Genomic DNA, 18,584 nt, shown 5'->3' with positions numbered 1-18,584 from the left:
TCCCACCATGTTCCTATTACCATACCATCTCATGGCACATGACAGTATTTTGGTCACGTGTTAAAATGTAACTATTTTTTCTCTTTTTAGTCCAGGCTTACATTGTGTGTTCACTCTGTGCTAACCCTAATTCATGTCCATAACTCTAACCCAAGTAGAAGCACTTTATTGGGAAAAATTAAAAAAAAAAAATAGTTATTTCAATGTATCAGAGTAACTGATTGTATTTTTTCCTCATTGACAACATGTATATGGAGCACATTTTTAAAATGACATATTCTAATAGTACAGAGTTCTGATTAAGGTTAGGACAATCACTAATGATGTTCGTGACTATCTGTCACTGGTTAGAGGTGAGGAAAAGGAGACAGGACAGGTGTTAATAATTAAAGAGTAGTGAGGAAAAACAAAATGAACCACTTGTTTTTGAGGGGTTTAGTAAGGGAGTCATGTTGATGTCCTCTTACGAGAGTTCTCAGTGGTAGATATTAAAAATGTATGCCTCAGACTTTATGCCTCAGTTCTTTGAAAGATTTGATAACATCAGACTCATAATCTTTTCAAGGCCTTTGAAGGTGCAGCGAGTAAATGTAAGTGTCTGCTCTTCCTGGCAAATATGGTTACCCTGTATTTCGCCGTACTGACACATAAACTTTGGTTCTTTTAAAGATTTCCTCATGTCATACAAGGTTAAGCAGATTCTTACTTTAAAGAAGTTATGATACCTGGGTGTAAAGAACATTTTAGTGCCATCATTCATTTCTTATTTTAGTGTCCTTGCTCTGGTCTCCATTTATTACCGGAACATATAACATATGGGCGATCGTGGCTCAAGAGTTGGGAGTTCGCCTTGTAATTGGAAGGTTGCCGGTTCGAGCCCCGGCTTGGTCAGTCTCAGTCGTTGTGTCCTTGGGCAAGACACTTCACCCGTTGCCTACTGGTGGTGGTCAGAGGGCCCGGTGGCGCCAGTGTCCAGCTGCCTCGCCTCTGTCAGTGCGCCCCAGGGTGGCTGTGGCTACAATGTAGCTTGCCATCACCAGTGTGTGAATGTGTGTGTGAATGGGTGGATGACTGGATATGTAAAGCGCTTTGGGGTCCTTAGGGACTAGTAAAGCGCTATATAAATACAGGCCATATAACCACAGAGACCGCAGTTTATTTTCTGTTATTTAAACCAGGTTATCAGTTTTGCCTTATTTCCTTGAGTCCCTGCACTGTACAGTTACACTAACACTGCCATATGTAGCATTTTCCATACAGTCTAATTGTCTAAATGTGAAGTTTCTCAAATAACCATCTTTTAATATAACATTTACATTCCTGTGAGTTAGCCAAATGAATTGAATATTGTGTTTCTTGCTATTCGTTTTTCCTTTAAAGGCATTTGGTATTTTCAGTATTCAAGTGTATTCATGTAGACCTGCAAGTCACTATTTTAAAAATCCATTTTATCTTTTGCAGTAAATTGTTATGGAGAATGTTGCCAACTTTCCTCCTGATAGAGGAGGTAATGCTGTGTTTCAATCTGGAGATAATGCAGATGTATTTTCTTCAAAACCTTAATGAGTTGTGATAACGCATGAACTAGATTCTTGGAAAAACACAAATTATTGTTACGTTGCCCCGTTTCTTCTCATCGTCTCTTTGAGCTTTTTGAAAGTCTTCCATTTTTATGTCTCGGGCCCCTCTTGTCACTTTTTTCCTTCCCCTCTCATTTTTACTCTTTAACTGCGCTCACGTTCCTTCTCTCGGCTCTCCCTCTACATTCTCCTTCTTGTCTCAGCTGCTTAATGAACGCACAGCAGCTCAACATACAATAACCAGCTTTCCAATGTTCTTTCTGATCAAACTGGCTGTAGTTACACAAGCAGGAGTTTCATCTCTCACGACACATGAGAGTCAAGTTTCTGCACGCTGAAGATTTTTTTTATTGTCTTTTCCTTTAACAAGAAGCTCTTCTCCTTTTTTCCTCTCATATGTGTCTTTGACAAGATAAAACAGGGTTTCGCACAGTGTGGAGAAATTCATCCAGTAGAGAAGCACCAGCATGAAGCTTCACATTCAACAAGAAACAGAATAAAACTAAGACCTGGCAGGGTTTCTCTATGCCAGAGGAGGAGATTGGCATTTTAAATAAAGTGTTAAATTATACAGATGAGATTTATTACATTTTAAAGACGACTGGATAAATGACAAGCTGTAACTTCGTGAGAGAAGACAAACACAGTAACTGCAACACAGTAGTGGAATTTCAACAAGTTTAAGGCCCAAATTTACATGTTCCCTCTGGCCCGTTGTGATATTTATTACTACTTGAGTGTAAGGATGTCTGCTTTTTAAAGGATAATGGACAATTACTAGATTGTACTTGCCTTGTAGTGCCAAAGAACACAATTAAAATTCAGCACGATCTCTTTCCACAATTTATAACCGTGTTACTCAGACTTGTTGTGATTAGTCTGTCTTTTCTCTGACCGTTCTTTTGCTCTTCGGAAATGGCTAATAGGATGTTTTGTCTTTTCTCTCAAATTCCCCTCGCTAATATTTCTCATCTCTTCTTAACCTCCCATTGAATCTTTTTTTTTTTACCTCCTTCCTGCTTAACATGCTACATCCGTTTATCTGCTTCCCCATTCTTAGCTTTGTCCACAGATGCCTCCTCCAATCCTCTTCTCCAGCAACAGCCTCCAACGCAGCAGACTGCACCTCTCCTCCCCGGTTCCTCAGCCCCGCCTGGGGAGCACCTTCCCTCGATAGGCCCAGTCCCGGGTGCCCCTGCAGCCACTGCAGCTGCAGAGGAGGCCCAGGGTGGGAGCGGCCGGACCATCCCGACAGCCTGCGTGCGGCCCACCCATCCACTAAGAAGCTTCACCAACCCACTGCTGCCACCACCCATGGGGACCATCGACCCCAAGGTGTACACTTCTATGCTGCCACAGTCCAGTGAGTACCGCTGCTTAATGCATATGTTATGACTAATAATGTAGGATTTCTTATAATGGACCAGGACTGATTCTAGTGTTCTTGGCAGGAATAATTTTCCTGGAATCAGCAGCTAAACCTCTAGCAGCTGATTGAGCTTTCAAAAATGCTCAGATTTCAGTCTAAATTGTTTATCTTTTGACTTTAGATGATTCTGCTAGAGTTTCTTTCTGTTAAAAGGGAGTTTTTCCTTTCCACCATCTCCAAGTGCTTTCTCATAAAAGGTCATCTGATTATTTGGGTTTCTTTCTAGTACTGTACAGTCTTTACCCAAGGCACTTTATATTGTAGACTGTTGTTTTGATTTGGTGCACTAAACTGAATTATCTGATTATAGATTATCAGTGGTTGTTGTTGTTTCTTTGCTTAAGGAATGATGGATTCAATTCAATTTTATTAATATATGTATTATTAATATATTTATATTTTATTGACAACAAATAACAACAACAGGTGCTTCAATGTGCTTTCTAATGTGATGTGAAGACCCTACAATAACACAAAGAACTCTTCTCTCCTGGGCACACGTGGTGAAGCTGAGAGCAAAGGACAGAAACTAGCATGACCACAAAAGGACAACAAAATAAAGTAGAGACTGTTACTCTGACCTGAAATAAACTGAGTGCATGTAGGTGAATAAAATATTCTTTAAGTTAGTATATTCAAAAGCATGCTTAGATTATGAAATGCCAACAGCTTTGTACCATTCCTCTACTGAATCACTAGCAGGACAATAAGTAAAGTTTGTCTTGTAATGATGACACTTTTTTTAAATTCCTCTTCTGCTTTGCGTCTGCAGCCGGTCCCTAAGATGCAGCCTCTTGCTGATTGGTTTGTCAGATTCCAGTGACTTTGTGTTTAAGCTTGGTTCTCTCCAGTGAGCCTCTGTGCTTTGCTTAATATTTTATTCAGGGAAGTTGAATGCATTAGCCTCAGGCTGTGTGTGTGTGTGTATTTGTAGAAAGATATACTGTAACTGGCCTTGACATTAGCCAGAGGGTTGGATCTGATCTGGACCGACCTTCCTCTGTTCTTTCTTTCGCTTTTTATGTTACCTGTCGGTTTCTCCATATTCCATATATCAAATATCCCTCTCTCTCTCCCTCTCTCTCTCTCCCTCTCTCTTGCTCTCTCAGGCATTATGTTTGACCAAAAAAAATTTTGGTCTCACGGGAATCCGAGTCCCCTCTGATTCTTTTTACTGGTGTTCTCAGTCAGTAACCATGTTGGATTGAAATATCTTAAAAATATGAGCTGGGTTGAAATGTTTCACAGTCATCCAAGAAGAACAGAAAATAAAACCTCCCGGCTTTGCTCAGTACCTGATTTTTCTCAATGTCTGTCATCAAAACTCATTTTTGTGGCTTCCTGGCAAAGAATTCAAGCAACGCAGTGGCTGTGAACCTGTCTGCGTAGTTGTTGAGTCCTGTCACATCTTAAAAACCTCACAAGATGATAGCTCCCAGTTTGGGTTCAGGACAGGTGTAACAACTTTGTAATAGGCCCCGGGGTAGATACCCAAGCAAACACAGTGCCTCTGTCTCCCACGCTTCCTCTTTCTCTTATGAACACACACACACACACACACACACACACACACACCTACACACACACACACACACACACACACACACACACACCTACACACACACACACTGTGTATAACAGTAATCAAAAAGTGGAACATCTATCATCATGGAAAAAAGAGATTATTAACCACAGATCCTGACGGGCTAACTGGGCCAGTTCAGCGTAATAAACAAGTACACTCATTTAGTTTTTCTTTTTGTTTGGCTTATTAAATGTCATTCACAACGCGACTGCACCGACTCTATGATACATTTGCCCAAGAACAAATTGTCGCATAGCTGACGTCAACTGGTCACAAATAGGGCTGGGTATCGTCACTGATTTCTAGAATCGATTCAATTCCGATTCACAAGGTCCCGAATCGATTCGATCCACGATTCGATTTAATTCGATTCGATTCACTTCGATTTGAATCTGGGAAATTTTGACAGTCAGAAATATTATAATTCAGATCAGTACATTTACATATTTTTGTATCTATAAAAAGGAAGCTGACACACGCAAGACTTTATCAAAGGTGTGAGCATCACAGCAGATGCCTTTGTGTCAAAGTAGCTGAGGATAAAACACAGAAAAACATGAAGGCGATTTTCCTGACCTGGGATTTTATAAAAATATTCTGCAGTACATCAAAAACGAAAGAAAACCATTAATCAACATATGAACATTACCTCTGAAGTTACAGCGGTTTTATTAGAGACACGGCTAAGCGTTTTGCATTTTGCATAATTTTTAAAAAGTTTAAATTTGTTCAGTATTGAACGGCAGAAATTAGGTTTTCTTTTCGGAAGTATATAAAACGAAAAAAAAACGTCGGCCGACAGCGTTGTAAACAACGGTAGTCTTGTGCGTAACAAGCAACGGAATAATGCAGAAAACAGTACAGAGAGAGAGAGAGAGAGAGAGAGAGAGCTGTGGTGAAGCAAAACAGTAAAAGTAAGAGTGAATACATGACGATGTTTATGTGAAGCGTAGTTTGGATATTCTTTTGCTGCTGGTTCGGTCAATATTGTTTGGAGAGACATCAAACTAACAGCTTCAGAATCAGCGCATTAAGGGCGTGAACACAAAGCGCTGAACCGCCGACAGATCAGAATCAGAGAGCTGTCGGCTTTCAGCCCCGACCGTGAGAAAGGCGACATCTAACTGATTCTGAGCCGCGGGTCGCGCTGTGTGTTTAAGTCTTTGTGCAGAATCTGTGTTCCTGCTCTCATTTACTGTCTTAGCTGTTTGGTGGTTGTTGAAATTTTGTGAGATTTCACCAGAGATTCTGGCATTTCGGGCAAAATAAATTTATATTAAAAAATCGATTCAATATTTTAATGAATCGATTTTACGTTATCCAAGCCAGAATCGATTTTAATCGATAAATCGATTATAAAAACCCACCCCTAGTCACAAACCTTTTCCATAAATGACTAATTTTCCTCAAATTTCCACAACTGTTTTTGTTTTTTTTCAGTAGGTTCAGGAGAAAAACATCTCTACTTTGAAAAGTCATACTTTCCATTTTGACAAAGCTAATAGTTATGGCTGCCTCAGGTCAATCATTGCTTAGTTATGCCTCTGGGTGGAATGGAGACTTCCCATAATGCACTGAGCACTTTGCAGCCACTGTTAATAGCATTAGCTTTACTCTCTTCTATAGTTTGTGTTGACGTCCTGTTTGCTGTTCCTGGTCTCTCTCTGCTTCTCTTTTGGCTCAAACCCCAACCTTCTACCTGAGGTCTCTTCCTGTGAAAACGGATCTTTAGATTCTTGGCCCTCTTGGTCTCATGCTGTAAGGTCTTTGCTTTGCGATATAAAGCGCCTTGAGACAACTGAACTGGCACTATGTCAGTGAAATAGTTGGAGAGGCGGCTGAGACGTCAGAACTCTACAGGTGGCACTAAAGTGAGTTGTCAATCAGAGGTCAGTCACTTGGCTCGGGGATGAGATGAGTACCTCAGCACCTGCTCATCTGACATTATTTCACTTGTCGTTGCTACAAGTCACTGAACTTTATTGACTATCTCTGGTCTCATCACTCCTAACTTCTGCCCTTCTGAGCCTGATCAGCAGTTTCATTTTGAATGTCTGTACCCTACAATAAAGGTAAATAAAGTCAAGGTAACTAATATAATTTCTAATAATCAGGACTACTCCTAGCTGAATTTTTAAAGCTCTGGTTAATATTAGATTGCACATCACTATGTGGTTCTACCATGTCCTTTTAAAACTTGTAAGTCCAGAAAGTTTTCCCCATGAGATTCGAGAAAATGAAGTATATGGGAGGCAAGAGCACCACTCCTCTTAGACATTCCCTAATTCCCTCTCGGTTTTCTTTACTTTACTCTTTCTTTGTCCTTTGTCTCGTTTGTTCACTGTCTTTTTTAGATCTTTCTGTCCCTCTGCGCCTCATCCTGTCATACTGTCTCTGGTAGCCTGCAGCAATGAGGAGAAAGGGAGGGGGGGGGGCTCTTACAGTACATGTGATCCCTGGGCTCTGTTTGTATGTGTGTAGCTGTATTTGTTGTGCATTTCCTCTTTCGTTAGGTGTGTATCACCTCTGTGTGTGTGCGTGGGTGTGTACAGTTCCATTATGGCTCTGTTTACATGCCCAGGTGGCCTCAGATTAACATTGATTTTTGGCTCCTGGAAATCTTTCGCTGAGAAATCGCGAGCCTGGGGCGACAACTCCGAGAGACCTGCCGCTCGCCCCGTGACCCCACCCACCCTTACTTTAGCCCCCTCCCTACAACAGAGCCTCAAAGCTAGGCAGCACTACCTCTATTCCCCACCCCCCTTCGGGGAGAAAAAACATACCAGTGAGCGATGGCTTTTGATGTTCATTGTTGGTCTTGTTTGTGTGTTTATCCAGGTCTGAATGACTCCCTGGGTGAAAATAATGAGATGTTTTCATGGTATAATTGGATTGTTTGGGTGAGACAGAAAAAGAGAGAGGGGAAGAGAGAGCATGTGATGGAGCATGTGTGAGATTATGTAGTTTTCTTTAGATCAGGGATGTCAAACAATGCAGCCCAGGGGCCAGAACCTGTGCACCAATGGGCTAACTGGAGGGGTTCATAAAACAGGAAGTAATTGCTTGCTTTTTATTTTAGTAAAACTGACTATTATTGCCAGTATGTTGATGGCGGCATTAGCCTGATAAAAAAATAAAAATAAATAAAATATTTAATTTAAAAGCATTTCTAGATTTAAAACTCTTTCAAAAATCCTAAAGGAATAAAATAACATTTTGTTTTACTTACAAAATTTCTACATGTGGAGGTTTTATGCCTTTCCACTGTGATCTGTAAATTTAAATGTGCATGTCATGGCAACAAACTCCATGGATGTGGAAAAACTGAAAATGTACATATTAGGCTTATTAACCCTCTCAGGCTCAAATTAAACTTTTTGCTGCTAATGCACAACCAAGTCCTGCAGTGGTACTTCTGAGTTAAAAAACCCTCATAAAATATGTATGTGGGGTAATCAGGTTGTTAGTTCTTAACTGTTGCAAATCTGCAACGTCTGCCTTGAGGGGGTTAAAAATACTCAGTAAAATGTGTATTCCTCCAACTTTCACTGTAGGCTGCTAACCAATGATTGACATCACAGTCACTTTTATGTACAGTTTGTGCTCAACTCAAGGATTAAAGATGAAGGACTTTAGAAAACAGGACTTCTGATAGCAGTATATCTTGAGCAAGAGGTCCAAGGAGACTGGTTGGCCACCACTGGTCAGAAGAGACAAATTTATGTTTCCTGATCTATTGGCAGGTGGTTGGTGGCACTATAGGTTAAATTCATTGCAAAGAGGTGTACAGTACTGTGTATTGTTTAAGTCACTGAAAGATTGTTCACAGTTCACATGGAAGACACCAACATTTCTTTAAGCAATCAGCAACTACTCGCCAAATGGGAGCAAAAAGAAAACTGAGGCCGTTCAGTTGGAAAAGTTTTGCATCAAGAGGTGCAACTTTTAGTTTGTAGAGCAATGATCTCCATTTCCTGTTTGGGTCACATTTTTTTAAGATTAATTGCCAGTCTGAGAGTCGTTGGCAAATGTTTGTAAGTAGGTGGGGGTTTTCCATGGAAACTATGGGTGAATGCAGCTATCTGCTAGCAATCAAAGCAATGACAAGGACGTTTTTGGTGCAGCACCCAGTTACAGCCAACAACACTGAGCCCAGCCTCTTGGCCACTGGTCATGGAATACACATTTTTACCTGACAACTAGAGGTTGCTACAGTGTTGCTGACAGGTCTCTTGTTCTGCATGATGTTCAGCGTTGTAAATCCAACCTCCTTCAGGATTCTTTCTTGAAATATCCATGTTGCATCTTTCAAAACGATGTGATTGAATCATAAGTGAATGCTGTCAGCAACTTCTATTTTTGACATTCAGCTGAAGCAGACCACAGAAAGCTCGACCGCTCTGCTCACTTATTTTATATCACTTTATAAATTGAGACCTTCTTCTCTTTTTAAATGGAGTCTCCAAAGCCCATCTGCAGACTAAAGTGTGATGGTGGGCAGTTATTCACCTAAATTGGCCTGAATGTGCGGTTTAATGCTGGAAGCTGTAATGGGATTGTCTGACTCAGTGTCTGATACTGAGAAAAGACATTACAGCCACAGCTGGAGGCAGACACAGAGCCAGCTGTGATGGATGTTTTTAAGGGCACACCTTCATCTCGCCTCAGAGGAACAGCGATATTACCAATGAAAAGCTCTGGTGCTTTAAAATGGTTATCTGTAGCAATTGAATGGTCGTGTTAGGGCGGAGAAAGAAACGTGTTTTATTTTTTTTATATTCTCAAATCATCCATTTGACGACTCGTTTTCTAGGGATTGGAATAATTGCTACCCTTCACTATACAAACGGCATGGTAGTTTATTCTAAGGGTGACGCTACAGAAAATATCAGGGGTTGGTAAAGTCATTATGGTTGAATGTTTAGCAAAAATACATTGGTGCAGTCAAGAAACAAACTAAGAACAGGATCTGAAACGGTGAAACACTGACCCACACTGACAAATAATTCATGTTGTATAATTATCATTTCATCATCATGCAGATAAAAGACAGGTCAAAGCTGTGATCGCGTATACTTATGACCTTTTACTGGCCATATCATGTTAGAGATGAAAGATGAAGGTGTTTTGAAAGACTGTATGCAGGTATACAGAAATTGTGATGGGGGTTTAGAAGAGGATGGAGGAGGGAAGAGTTGGTCTTCAATCTGCGGTTTGATCAGACATGGTGAGGTGATCAGGATGTGCTCTGAGGCCTTAAAACATCAAAGGCTTCATACTCACTTTGTAATATTCAAATTAGAAAGTTTAAGGTACTTCAAGTCTAATTTTACAGAAGCCAGTTTTTACCAAAAAGACAGGAAAATAGGATTAACAAAACCTGATTAAGGGGTATGAAAAAATGTAAATGAGATGTTTTGCTCACAAAAAATCATATTGAATCTTTTTTATGAGGTATTGACTTATCAATAAAGTTGACTAAAACAATATTATAGGGTAGCAGGCTGTTATCAATATTATGAGATTTTGTCATCATGTAGAGATACTAAGAGAAGTTGATGTGAAGTAAAAAAAAAAATCTTACTAAATTAGGAGAATAATAACACTAACTTCTGACGTATATTGTAGGGGTGCAACGATACTCGTATTGATATCGAACCGTTCGATACAGTGCTTTCGGTTCGGTACGCATATGTATCGAACGATACAACATTTTTAATTTATTTTATCAACTTTCCTTCTGACGATGCTGTCTGTGTTGAGCGCTCAGTGGATCTGCGCTCGACAGTGCAGCCTAGGCGGAGTAGTCAAACACAGATTCACTGAGCGCAGGGCAAGCTAGCTAGACAGAAGTTAAGCTCTTGCAACATGGCAAATTGAACCTCCCCCACCCTCATTCAGATCTGGCGTTTGGAACTATTTTGGTTTTTATGTGAAGTATGACCCTGAAGGTAAGCGTGTCATGGACAAAAGTAAAACAGTATGTTGGATGTGCCAGCAATGCTCAATTGGTGGGAACTAGTGTGTTAGCGCAGTTAGCTCGTTAATGTGTTGTCTTCCAGCCCCACTCATGAGGCGATCCGCGGTAGGTCGTTAACGGAGATTTGCCGTGTTGTGACCTTAACGTCATTTCAGATTAACGCTGACAGCACTAGTGGGAACACAACCAATATGACTGCACATTTACTCCTACATCATCCTAGTGCAAAGACAAGTGGAAGCAGACAAAAACAAGCACGCATGCTACAAACTTTACCCGAGTCATTTAGACAGCCGTTAGCACATGATTCTCCTTATGGGGACCTGATATGTTTAATATGCTGCTGAGAATATAGCCCAGAAGAAGCGTATAGTATAGCTTTTATTTTGGAAAGAGACATTTCTCCATAATAAACTCTCTTTTCCAAAGATGAGTGATTCCTCAATCAGATACAGGGCTCGCAAAATCGCTAGCCCGACGTCCTGGGGCTTTTTTCCAGTCGGGCTACCAAAATCTATCTCTGCCCTGCCCGTCGGCCTATCGTAGGAAGGAAAAATATATGTCAATGCTTTTGCATTCTTTCGGAAATGTAGCTGGGTAATTATGTCATTGGCATCGGCCACTGTCAATATGTGACATACTGAAATCACGTTTGAATTTGCGCTTGTTTTTTGCTTTCACTTTGCAATCGCGTGAACTGTGTATAGAAAGCGACAGTACTGATTGGTGAGTGATGATAATTTGCGCACCAATTCCTCTGACATCGTCTTATCAATCGTTAGCTTACTATGCAAACATGACAAGTGAAATCTCCTGCAGCTTAAACATGTGAGAGGTTGATCGCGCAGAGAATCGCTGAGCGTTATGTTAGTGCCTGTGTAAAAGCAGCAGGATATATATTTTAGTTCTGCTGAGCCAAATAAGACAGGTCAGGGTGAAGAAGTGACAAAACGGAAAGGTTATGACAAGTCAGACTATAAGGCAAAAAGAAAGTGCAGCTTTATGGTTTCATGGACAAAAGAATTTCTGTGGCTGCAATATGACGAGCTAAATAACCAGGGCTGCACATAAGTGGTCCGCAGGTGCGCATTTGCTGTCAAAATAAAAACCCGCACAAGATAAGAAGTTGCAACGCGTGTTTGCGTACATAAGATTTTCAGGAGGAGGACAGACATTTGTTTAGAACTCTTAAAGATGTCGAAGAAGCTCCTTTAAGCAATTACTGTGATGTTCCTCCACCTCCAAAGAAATGTCAGAAGGAGTCCGAACCACAAAAGAAGCACGTATTCTCGGAAAAGTGGTTGCAGGAGGTGAGCTGGCTTCAAACAAATGATGAACGCACAGAGATGTGGTGCAGAATGTGCCGTGAAAATTTAATAAATGACAAATTAATAAAAAGGCATGAACATTTTTTTTGTATCGAAAAAATATCGAACCGTGACACCAAAGTATCGAACCGAACCGAACCGTGAATTTTGTTGTATCGTTGCACCCCTAGTATATTGATACCGTATCAGTATCATAATGTTAAAAATCGCCCTGCGATAGACTGGTGACTTGTCAAAGGTGCACTTGGTGTTTCGTCTTAGGCTCGTCTGGGATAGGCTCATATGAAAATGGATGGATATTACACAAAAGGAGAAGCACAGTTTATACAAAATCCAAATTATAAAAAGTTACATAAAACAAACAAACAAACAAAAAATACAAAGTAGAAAACAGTTTTAAAAAGGAACAAATGTATGAAGTAGGACAGATTTTCCATCTCTTTTTCTGCAACTGCAGAGCTGAATACAGCCTGTCCAGTAAGTGGTGCTGAGGGTGGTCGGGGTTTCCATGATGGATAACATTTGACTTCCTCTACACGACAGCCACAGTCATTTGGATGACCTTTGCATCAGCTGATGGAGGAATCCAAATAATGTATTGATTCAAACTGAATTCAGACTGAACCACATCCATCTGCACTTATTTATTTTTGGCATACTGCCAGAAATAAGTGCAGACTGAAATAGCCATCTGCTTTAGATAACCAGGTCCCTACTGAATTATAGCCAGCTCTGAATATAAACTGCTTTCTGTTTCAGAGTTTCTCTCCAAATCTTGAATAGAAACTCAAAAAACTATGATGGCAAGTCAAGATTGTAATATACTAATATAATAACATAAAAGATAAAATTAAGATAATAAAACAGTATAAATAAATTCTAGATAAAGTACCAAAAGTCCACATTTTAAATTTGAATATAACTTTGAGATGTTATACTTTACAGTTTTGTAGTATTCCCAGTTTTTGTTTTCCCACTAATAATAATAATAATGATAGTAATAATAATAGTGTTACTGTTAATTTTTTTCTTCTGCACTTTCTGGTTTTCTTTTTGTTTCTTTTCATCGTAGAAACTGACCTCCATATAATTCCAGTAGAAGAAAACTATTCTAAGCCTTGGATCACAAAGATCATTGGTCAGGTAGCTAGAGACACGCATGGGTCAAACCAGACAGACGGGAAAAAAGGTAAACAAGCAGACAAAGAAACATAAAACTTTTCTATGAAACGGATGAGACGTCGTCTGACTCCCTCCAGAGATGCGATATCTTCTCAAAGACAAGTTTTTTTTGTTCTCCGGATCAATAACCCCGCCCCTTCCATCTTCATCTCCTATCGCTGTAAATCTTTCCATCTTTGCTTTCGACCCAAAAGCAGACACAGACACCTCTGATGTGACCCCCGGCGGGCATTTCACACCTCCACTCCTGCTTGTCTGGTAAATATATCCACCTCTCTCTGAGCAGACGAGCCATGGGTCCCCCCACCTCCGCCCCCCATCCCTCTCTGACAAACCCCCTGAGGGTGAGCTAGGCACCGTGAAACTCTCTTTTATGGCTTTCTCCACTGTGGATGTGTAACCTTTGCTTCAGCTTTATAGTGCGGCAGCTCATTGTGTTTTTCCACATTTTTTTTTCTTTTTTTTTTCTGGAGCTCAGTTCAGTTTGGATTCGGTCTGACAGCAGCGTGCTGAGAAGTCATACAAACGCATTTGGTCGTGCTTCAGTTGGAAATGAAGCTGGCAGCAATTTCTCCACCAGACGTAGAGACATTCAGAGCCGCGCAAGGTCAGTATTACTGTGAAAGCCGGACTGAAAAATACAGACTCAAACCCACTCTGGTGCCCGTCCAAGGTCAGTACACTCCACAAGTCTAGATGAAAAATGCTAAGCATATTTATATTTTTAGTTCCCTTCTTCCAGCTCTGGTTGGAGAAAAATGCAAAGATACAGGTGGTCAGGTTCAAATTGTATACACAACCCAGTGTAAATGACATCTGACTGTTGTAGCCACACTTTTAAAAGATATTTTAAAAAATGACAAAACAAGCTCATATTGAAAGGAAAAATAAGCTAATTGAAAGATCGGTGGTGTAGCAATCTCTGCTTACACTTATTACAGTATAACTGTGCTAGCAGTATAAATCAGCTTCACTCATTTGCAAAAATTGTAGAAAACCAGATAATTGGTCAACTCCTCCATTGATCAAACACAGATAGATCAGAGAGCCAGGCCAGCACTGAGCCAGCACTGTCAACTTTTGTTGACAGTGTGCACATTTTGACACCAATTTTGTTTCTTTCAATCAAGAGCCAGCATGACTGCAGTGTTTCTCTAATCCCAAAAGAGTTATACTTCCAAAGCCAGTTTTGCTTTTATAATGTGATAAAAAGGACTTTGCTGCCTTCTTTACAAATAGTGTATATTCTTTGTTGAGCGTGTGGACAGTACTTCTGTTGTTCGTACAATTACCTGTTTTCCCATTTTGTGCTTTAATAAATTACTGAGTACACAGTATAACGTGAAGTTTTCTACACCGTTAATGTTTAAAGTCGTTTAAAACTTGGCAGTCTCAGGTGTAATCCACTCTTATCGAAGATGTTCCAGGTGTTTTGTTTCTCAGGGAGCAGAATAGATGTATCGATCAAGTGAAGTGAAGTAGTGCACGGCAGCGAATGGAGGAGGGGGCTATGGGTGGAAGAAGCTTCAGGATGTCTTCAGATATGAGGAGGCTATTCAGGGACTCAGGGATGAGGAAGAAAATATCTTTGGTCTCCAGTTTTTTTCTTTTCATCACCTTTGCTTTGTAGTGCGTATGGGGGGATCTTTCAATTTCCTGTTTGTATTGTGGAGACAGCAGTTACATGTATTTATTGATATATTTTGTCTTTTATTCATTAGTTTTTCTTCTGCTTGAATGCCAGTTTTATTTTGTTCCTAGTTGCTTTCTTTCTTTGTTAGTTGACTTTGTGGTCCATTCCAAGTATTTCTATGTTTCATTTTTATTGACTAAGAGCGATGGAGGCCAAATGGACTATACGAATTTGAAAGTGTTAGATGAATGGGTGGATGGATTTTCATGCAGATGAGTGAATGGCTCAGACTCTAAATCTGTTTGCAGTCTGATGGCTCACTTAGTTACATGTGAATTTGTCATTTAGAGCAATCAATAGGAGCTCTGTGTTATCAGGTCAAACTACAGACTACATGGAGGTCAGTATTAAATAGCAATTTTCAGGAAACAAGCCATTCTGCAAAACAAGGCCTGGCCTGATTATCTATTAATAAAATTTCACTTTGTGGAACAGCTCAATAGTAACTGCAGGCCACAGAGCCTCAGGCAACCAGATTTGTAGCCAAAAGAGGAGAAAGAGCATTAGAACCTTTAATTGCTTTGACTAAGACTTTTGAAGTCTGTAGTACCCCCTGGTGGCCTGCCCCGTTAGCAGTTCTAGGTACTACCAGAGGATAAGTACCCACTTGGGATATCCCCAGGAAGTCAATAACTTCCGAGCCATTTTTCCGTTTGCATAAATGCCTCTAATATTTTTAGGCAGCTGTAGCTTAGGAGGAAGAAGGGAAAGGCCAGTAATTGGAAAGTTGGCAGTCCCCATGTTGAAGTGTCCTTGGGTAAGATATTGAACCCGAATGTGCCTTCACTGCATCCATCAGTGTGGGATCATTTTATTCTGTGTGAGCATTCATACTACACACACATAATAAAGTGCTGTGGATGTGTGTGTGAATAGATGAGTGTGGTTTGTAGATAAAAGTGCGTTGAATGTCCAACAAGAAAAAGTACCATGCAAGTACTCATCCATTTTAGAGGAACTCTAAAGTGATGCAATACCTGGCCAGCAGTCGGTAATACAAAGGTAACTCTTGTGGTCCTTTCTTTTTTTCTTGTCATCTTGTTTCAATCTTTGTTTTTTGTCTGCAGTTATTTGTTTTGCTTCTTTGTGGTGGATTCCTAGTAGCAAGTCAAAAGGAAATACTACCAAAGATTTTTTATGTTTCATTCAGTGTTTCCCATCAACACTGTTGAAATGGGTTTCTTCTGAAAACAAACCAGATGAAAATTCCACAGGCAAGTTAAAGCATATTTCTGTCAACAAGGTCAGCGTGCACATCCATCTCTGTTTGCAAGAACCAGCAGTTGTCACCCATCCGGCCCGGATTATACTTTCTCTGATATTGTTTTTTCCAAACAGATGGATTTTCCCTCTATATTTTGATAAAAACCTTCCCCCATCCTCATCGCTGACATCACCCACATTTGGTGGAAAAAAACCTCAAAATGAGAATGTAAAACAGGCCGTATACAGTGACACTCTAGCACTCATTAGCTGATGCGCTTTCAGTATGTCATCGACAAGCACAGCATTCATTAAGCTCAGTTCAGTCATCCTAGTTGTTGTTGGAACATCATAACTTAAAAAAGTGGACACTACATGAAAAACATTTTTAAATTTGATGTCAGCAAGTAAAAAAAAAAACAACAACACCAAATCCCAGGAGCAAACACTTGTTGAAAAAAAACTTCATCTGTGTCTCCAGGTGCGAGCCTCCCGAAGCCCCAGGTGAAGACGGCCTCTCTGGGTCAGGCCGGTAAGGCTCGCTCTCCCCTGCTGCCTGTCTCAGTGCCCACGGCGCCGGACTTACCAGAAGAGGGAGGAACAAAACCCGCGGAGGATTCAGCTGCCAACGTAAGTCTGCATTGTGAGCATGTTGTAGCGGGCGTTGCTGATTGATGTTTTGCACTACACCGACATCACAGAGGCGATGTCCTTGTTACACATTGTTTCTGTGGGCCTTTAGTCATAGAAACAATGAATGTCTTTGTCTTTATGTTAAATGCAGTTGCAGCATTGATTTAAAACTGTTTAGACAGCTGTGTGTTCTATGTGTTGTTGTAGAAACCATGAATCACAAATAGTTACTCCAGCAATTGGTTGTATCAACTGGTGTTCTGCTGCTCAGAACTGTTTGAGGTCATCTACTGAAAAATCCTCTTAGAGGTTTCTTTGAATTACTGATTTTGGTCCTTACTGTTCTTAAATATCTTTTGGATAGAGGAACCTTTGAGAAAAGATGGATACACAACCCCCTCATGAAAAAGGAGGCCTCGGAGTGGCTAAAAGTTAATGTAAACTGCTAAAATATTGTGCTAAAAATACTCAATGAACACCTACACTTTAGAAGAATACATTTAAAATATTATAAGTTATATTTTGCGCTTCAAACCTTTTTTTCCGAGGTGTATCCTTATATTTAACAATATTATACTGCAAAGCTCATATTTTTTACAGAACAGTATTGTTATTTTACTGTTGTTGTAGATTAGAGGAAGTTCAGTGTAAAGTAATAGTTAAAAGCTATCAAACCTAGCAACCTGGAATTTTACAGCAACTTTTTAACAGTGTAATGCCAGATTCAGGTGCCAGTTTCTCCTATACTACTTCAAGTAATATTTTATTGTTTCTGTGGTAGTGATTTGTTTGAAATTGACTGAAGTAACTTCTTTGAAAGATTAAATATTACAAGCCAGTTATTTTAAATGAGCTGTAGTTTCAGTATAGTAATGTGGTATATAGTAGCGGCAGCTGCAGTAAAAGTAGTACGGATTTGATATTTGGCATCTAGGCTCCATGAGGAAATACATACCTCAGCAGGGAGTGAGCAGAGAATCGGGAGTGATGATAATAACTTCCCCCCCTAGGGGAATGTTGACTCAGAGCCTACAGGTGGATGTTTGCAGAGGTGGTTTTTGAAATGCTACGTGCACAGCATCAGCAGTGAGTGGCAGCAAAGCTCTCAGATGAGCTGAGTGAGCAGAGCGCCGACCGCTTCGGTGCTTCAGCATGTGAAGTAGGTGTGACTGATATGTACTGATATGCACTGATATGCACTTTGCACATCGTGTCCTACCTATATTTTACACTCCACCCCTCCGCTCATAATCGCTACATATTTCTTTTTGTCTCATTTGTATTCTGTATCTGTCAGTAGTTGGCATAAACCCCTTTTGTGTGTATCTATTTTTTATATTTCTGTGCCACTGTTTTTTGCCCTGTGGCACAACAACAAATTCCTCGTTTGTTTACAATAAAAGTGATTCTGATGTTTCATTGCGGAGAAAAGCACATTTATGGCAACAAGTACAATGTGTCATCAATATTATCATTACAGAGACTGTAAATTGCAATAGAGCTGATATCTTCACATAGTTTAGGAAAGAAACTGAATTCAGGGTACATCGATGAGGAGACGCTGTTGTAACCACAAAAATTTTGCCTAATTTCTTGCTTTTGTGGAGATCTTCCATCTTCTCAGAGTGCATCAACAGCCAATATAATGTGCCGTTAAAATGAACAGTAAGACTTGTTATAACATATAGAAAATCCTACACATAAAGATTAAATAAACTAAGCACATATGTAAACTTTTCACTATTGCACTATTTCTCCTATAGAACAGCAGCTGTATGGCGTCTTGCTATAGTAGACGTAATAAAAATGTGCTTGCTGAGGTTCTCTGTTGCCTATCTTCTGGTCCACACCGACATCATAGCGTCTTTTTCAAACAACGGGAGGTTTGTGCAGGGTTATTGTGTCCTGAGTGTGTTTCTTAATTATTGCAGATAGGAAGTGTCAGTAATGTTCACAGAGTGACAAATAATT

At 40.1% G+C, this 18,584-nt stretch overlaps 1 protein-coding gene and 1 long non-coding RNA gene across 5 annotated transcripts in view; one reads left to right on the top strand and one right to left on the bottom strand.

The window, feature by feature from the left end:
* Positions 1–18,584, top strand: part of dcc (DCC netrin 1 receptor) — a 389,213-nt gene that overhangs the window by 348,709 nt on the left and 21,920 nt on the right. For all 4 annotated transcript variants that reach the window (XM_085168991.1, XM_085168990.1, XM_085168994.1 and 1 more), the window contains exons 27-28: positions 2,641–2,943; positions 16,462–16,610. In XM_085168991.1, coding sequence (XP_085025117.1) covers positions 2,641–2,943; positions 16,462–16,610 — 452 coding nt within the window. The remainder of the gene's footprint in view (positions 1–2,640; positions 2,944–16,461; positions 16,611–18,584) is intronic.
* The window catches only part of LOC146514741 (uncharacterized), a 118,234-nt gene continuing 111,001 nt past the window's right edge, over positions 11,352–18,584 (bottom strand). Inside the window, exon 2 of the long non-coding RNA XR_014875448.1 lies at positions 11,352–11,621. This is a non-coding gene — a long non-coding RNA (uncharacterized LOC146514741). The remainder of the gene's footprint in view (positions 11,622–18,584) is intronic.

The sequence above is a fragment of the Neolamprologus multifasciatus genome, chromosome 7 (genome assembly GCF_963576455.1).
Source record: "Neolamprologus multifasciatus chromosome 7, fNeoMul1.2, whole genome shotgun sequence".
Lineage (NCBI taxonomy): Eukaryota > Metazoa > Chordata > Actinopteri > Cichliformes > Cichlidae > Neolamprologus > Neolamprologus multifasciatus.
Note: the sequence above shows the minus strand (reverse complement) of the source record. Positions and strands in the feature narration are given on the sequence as shown.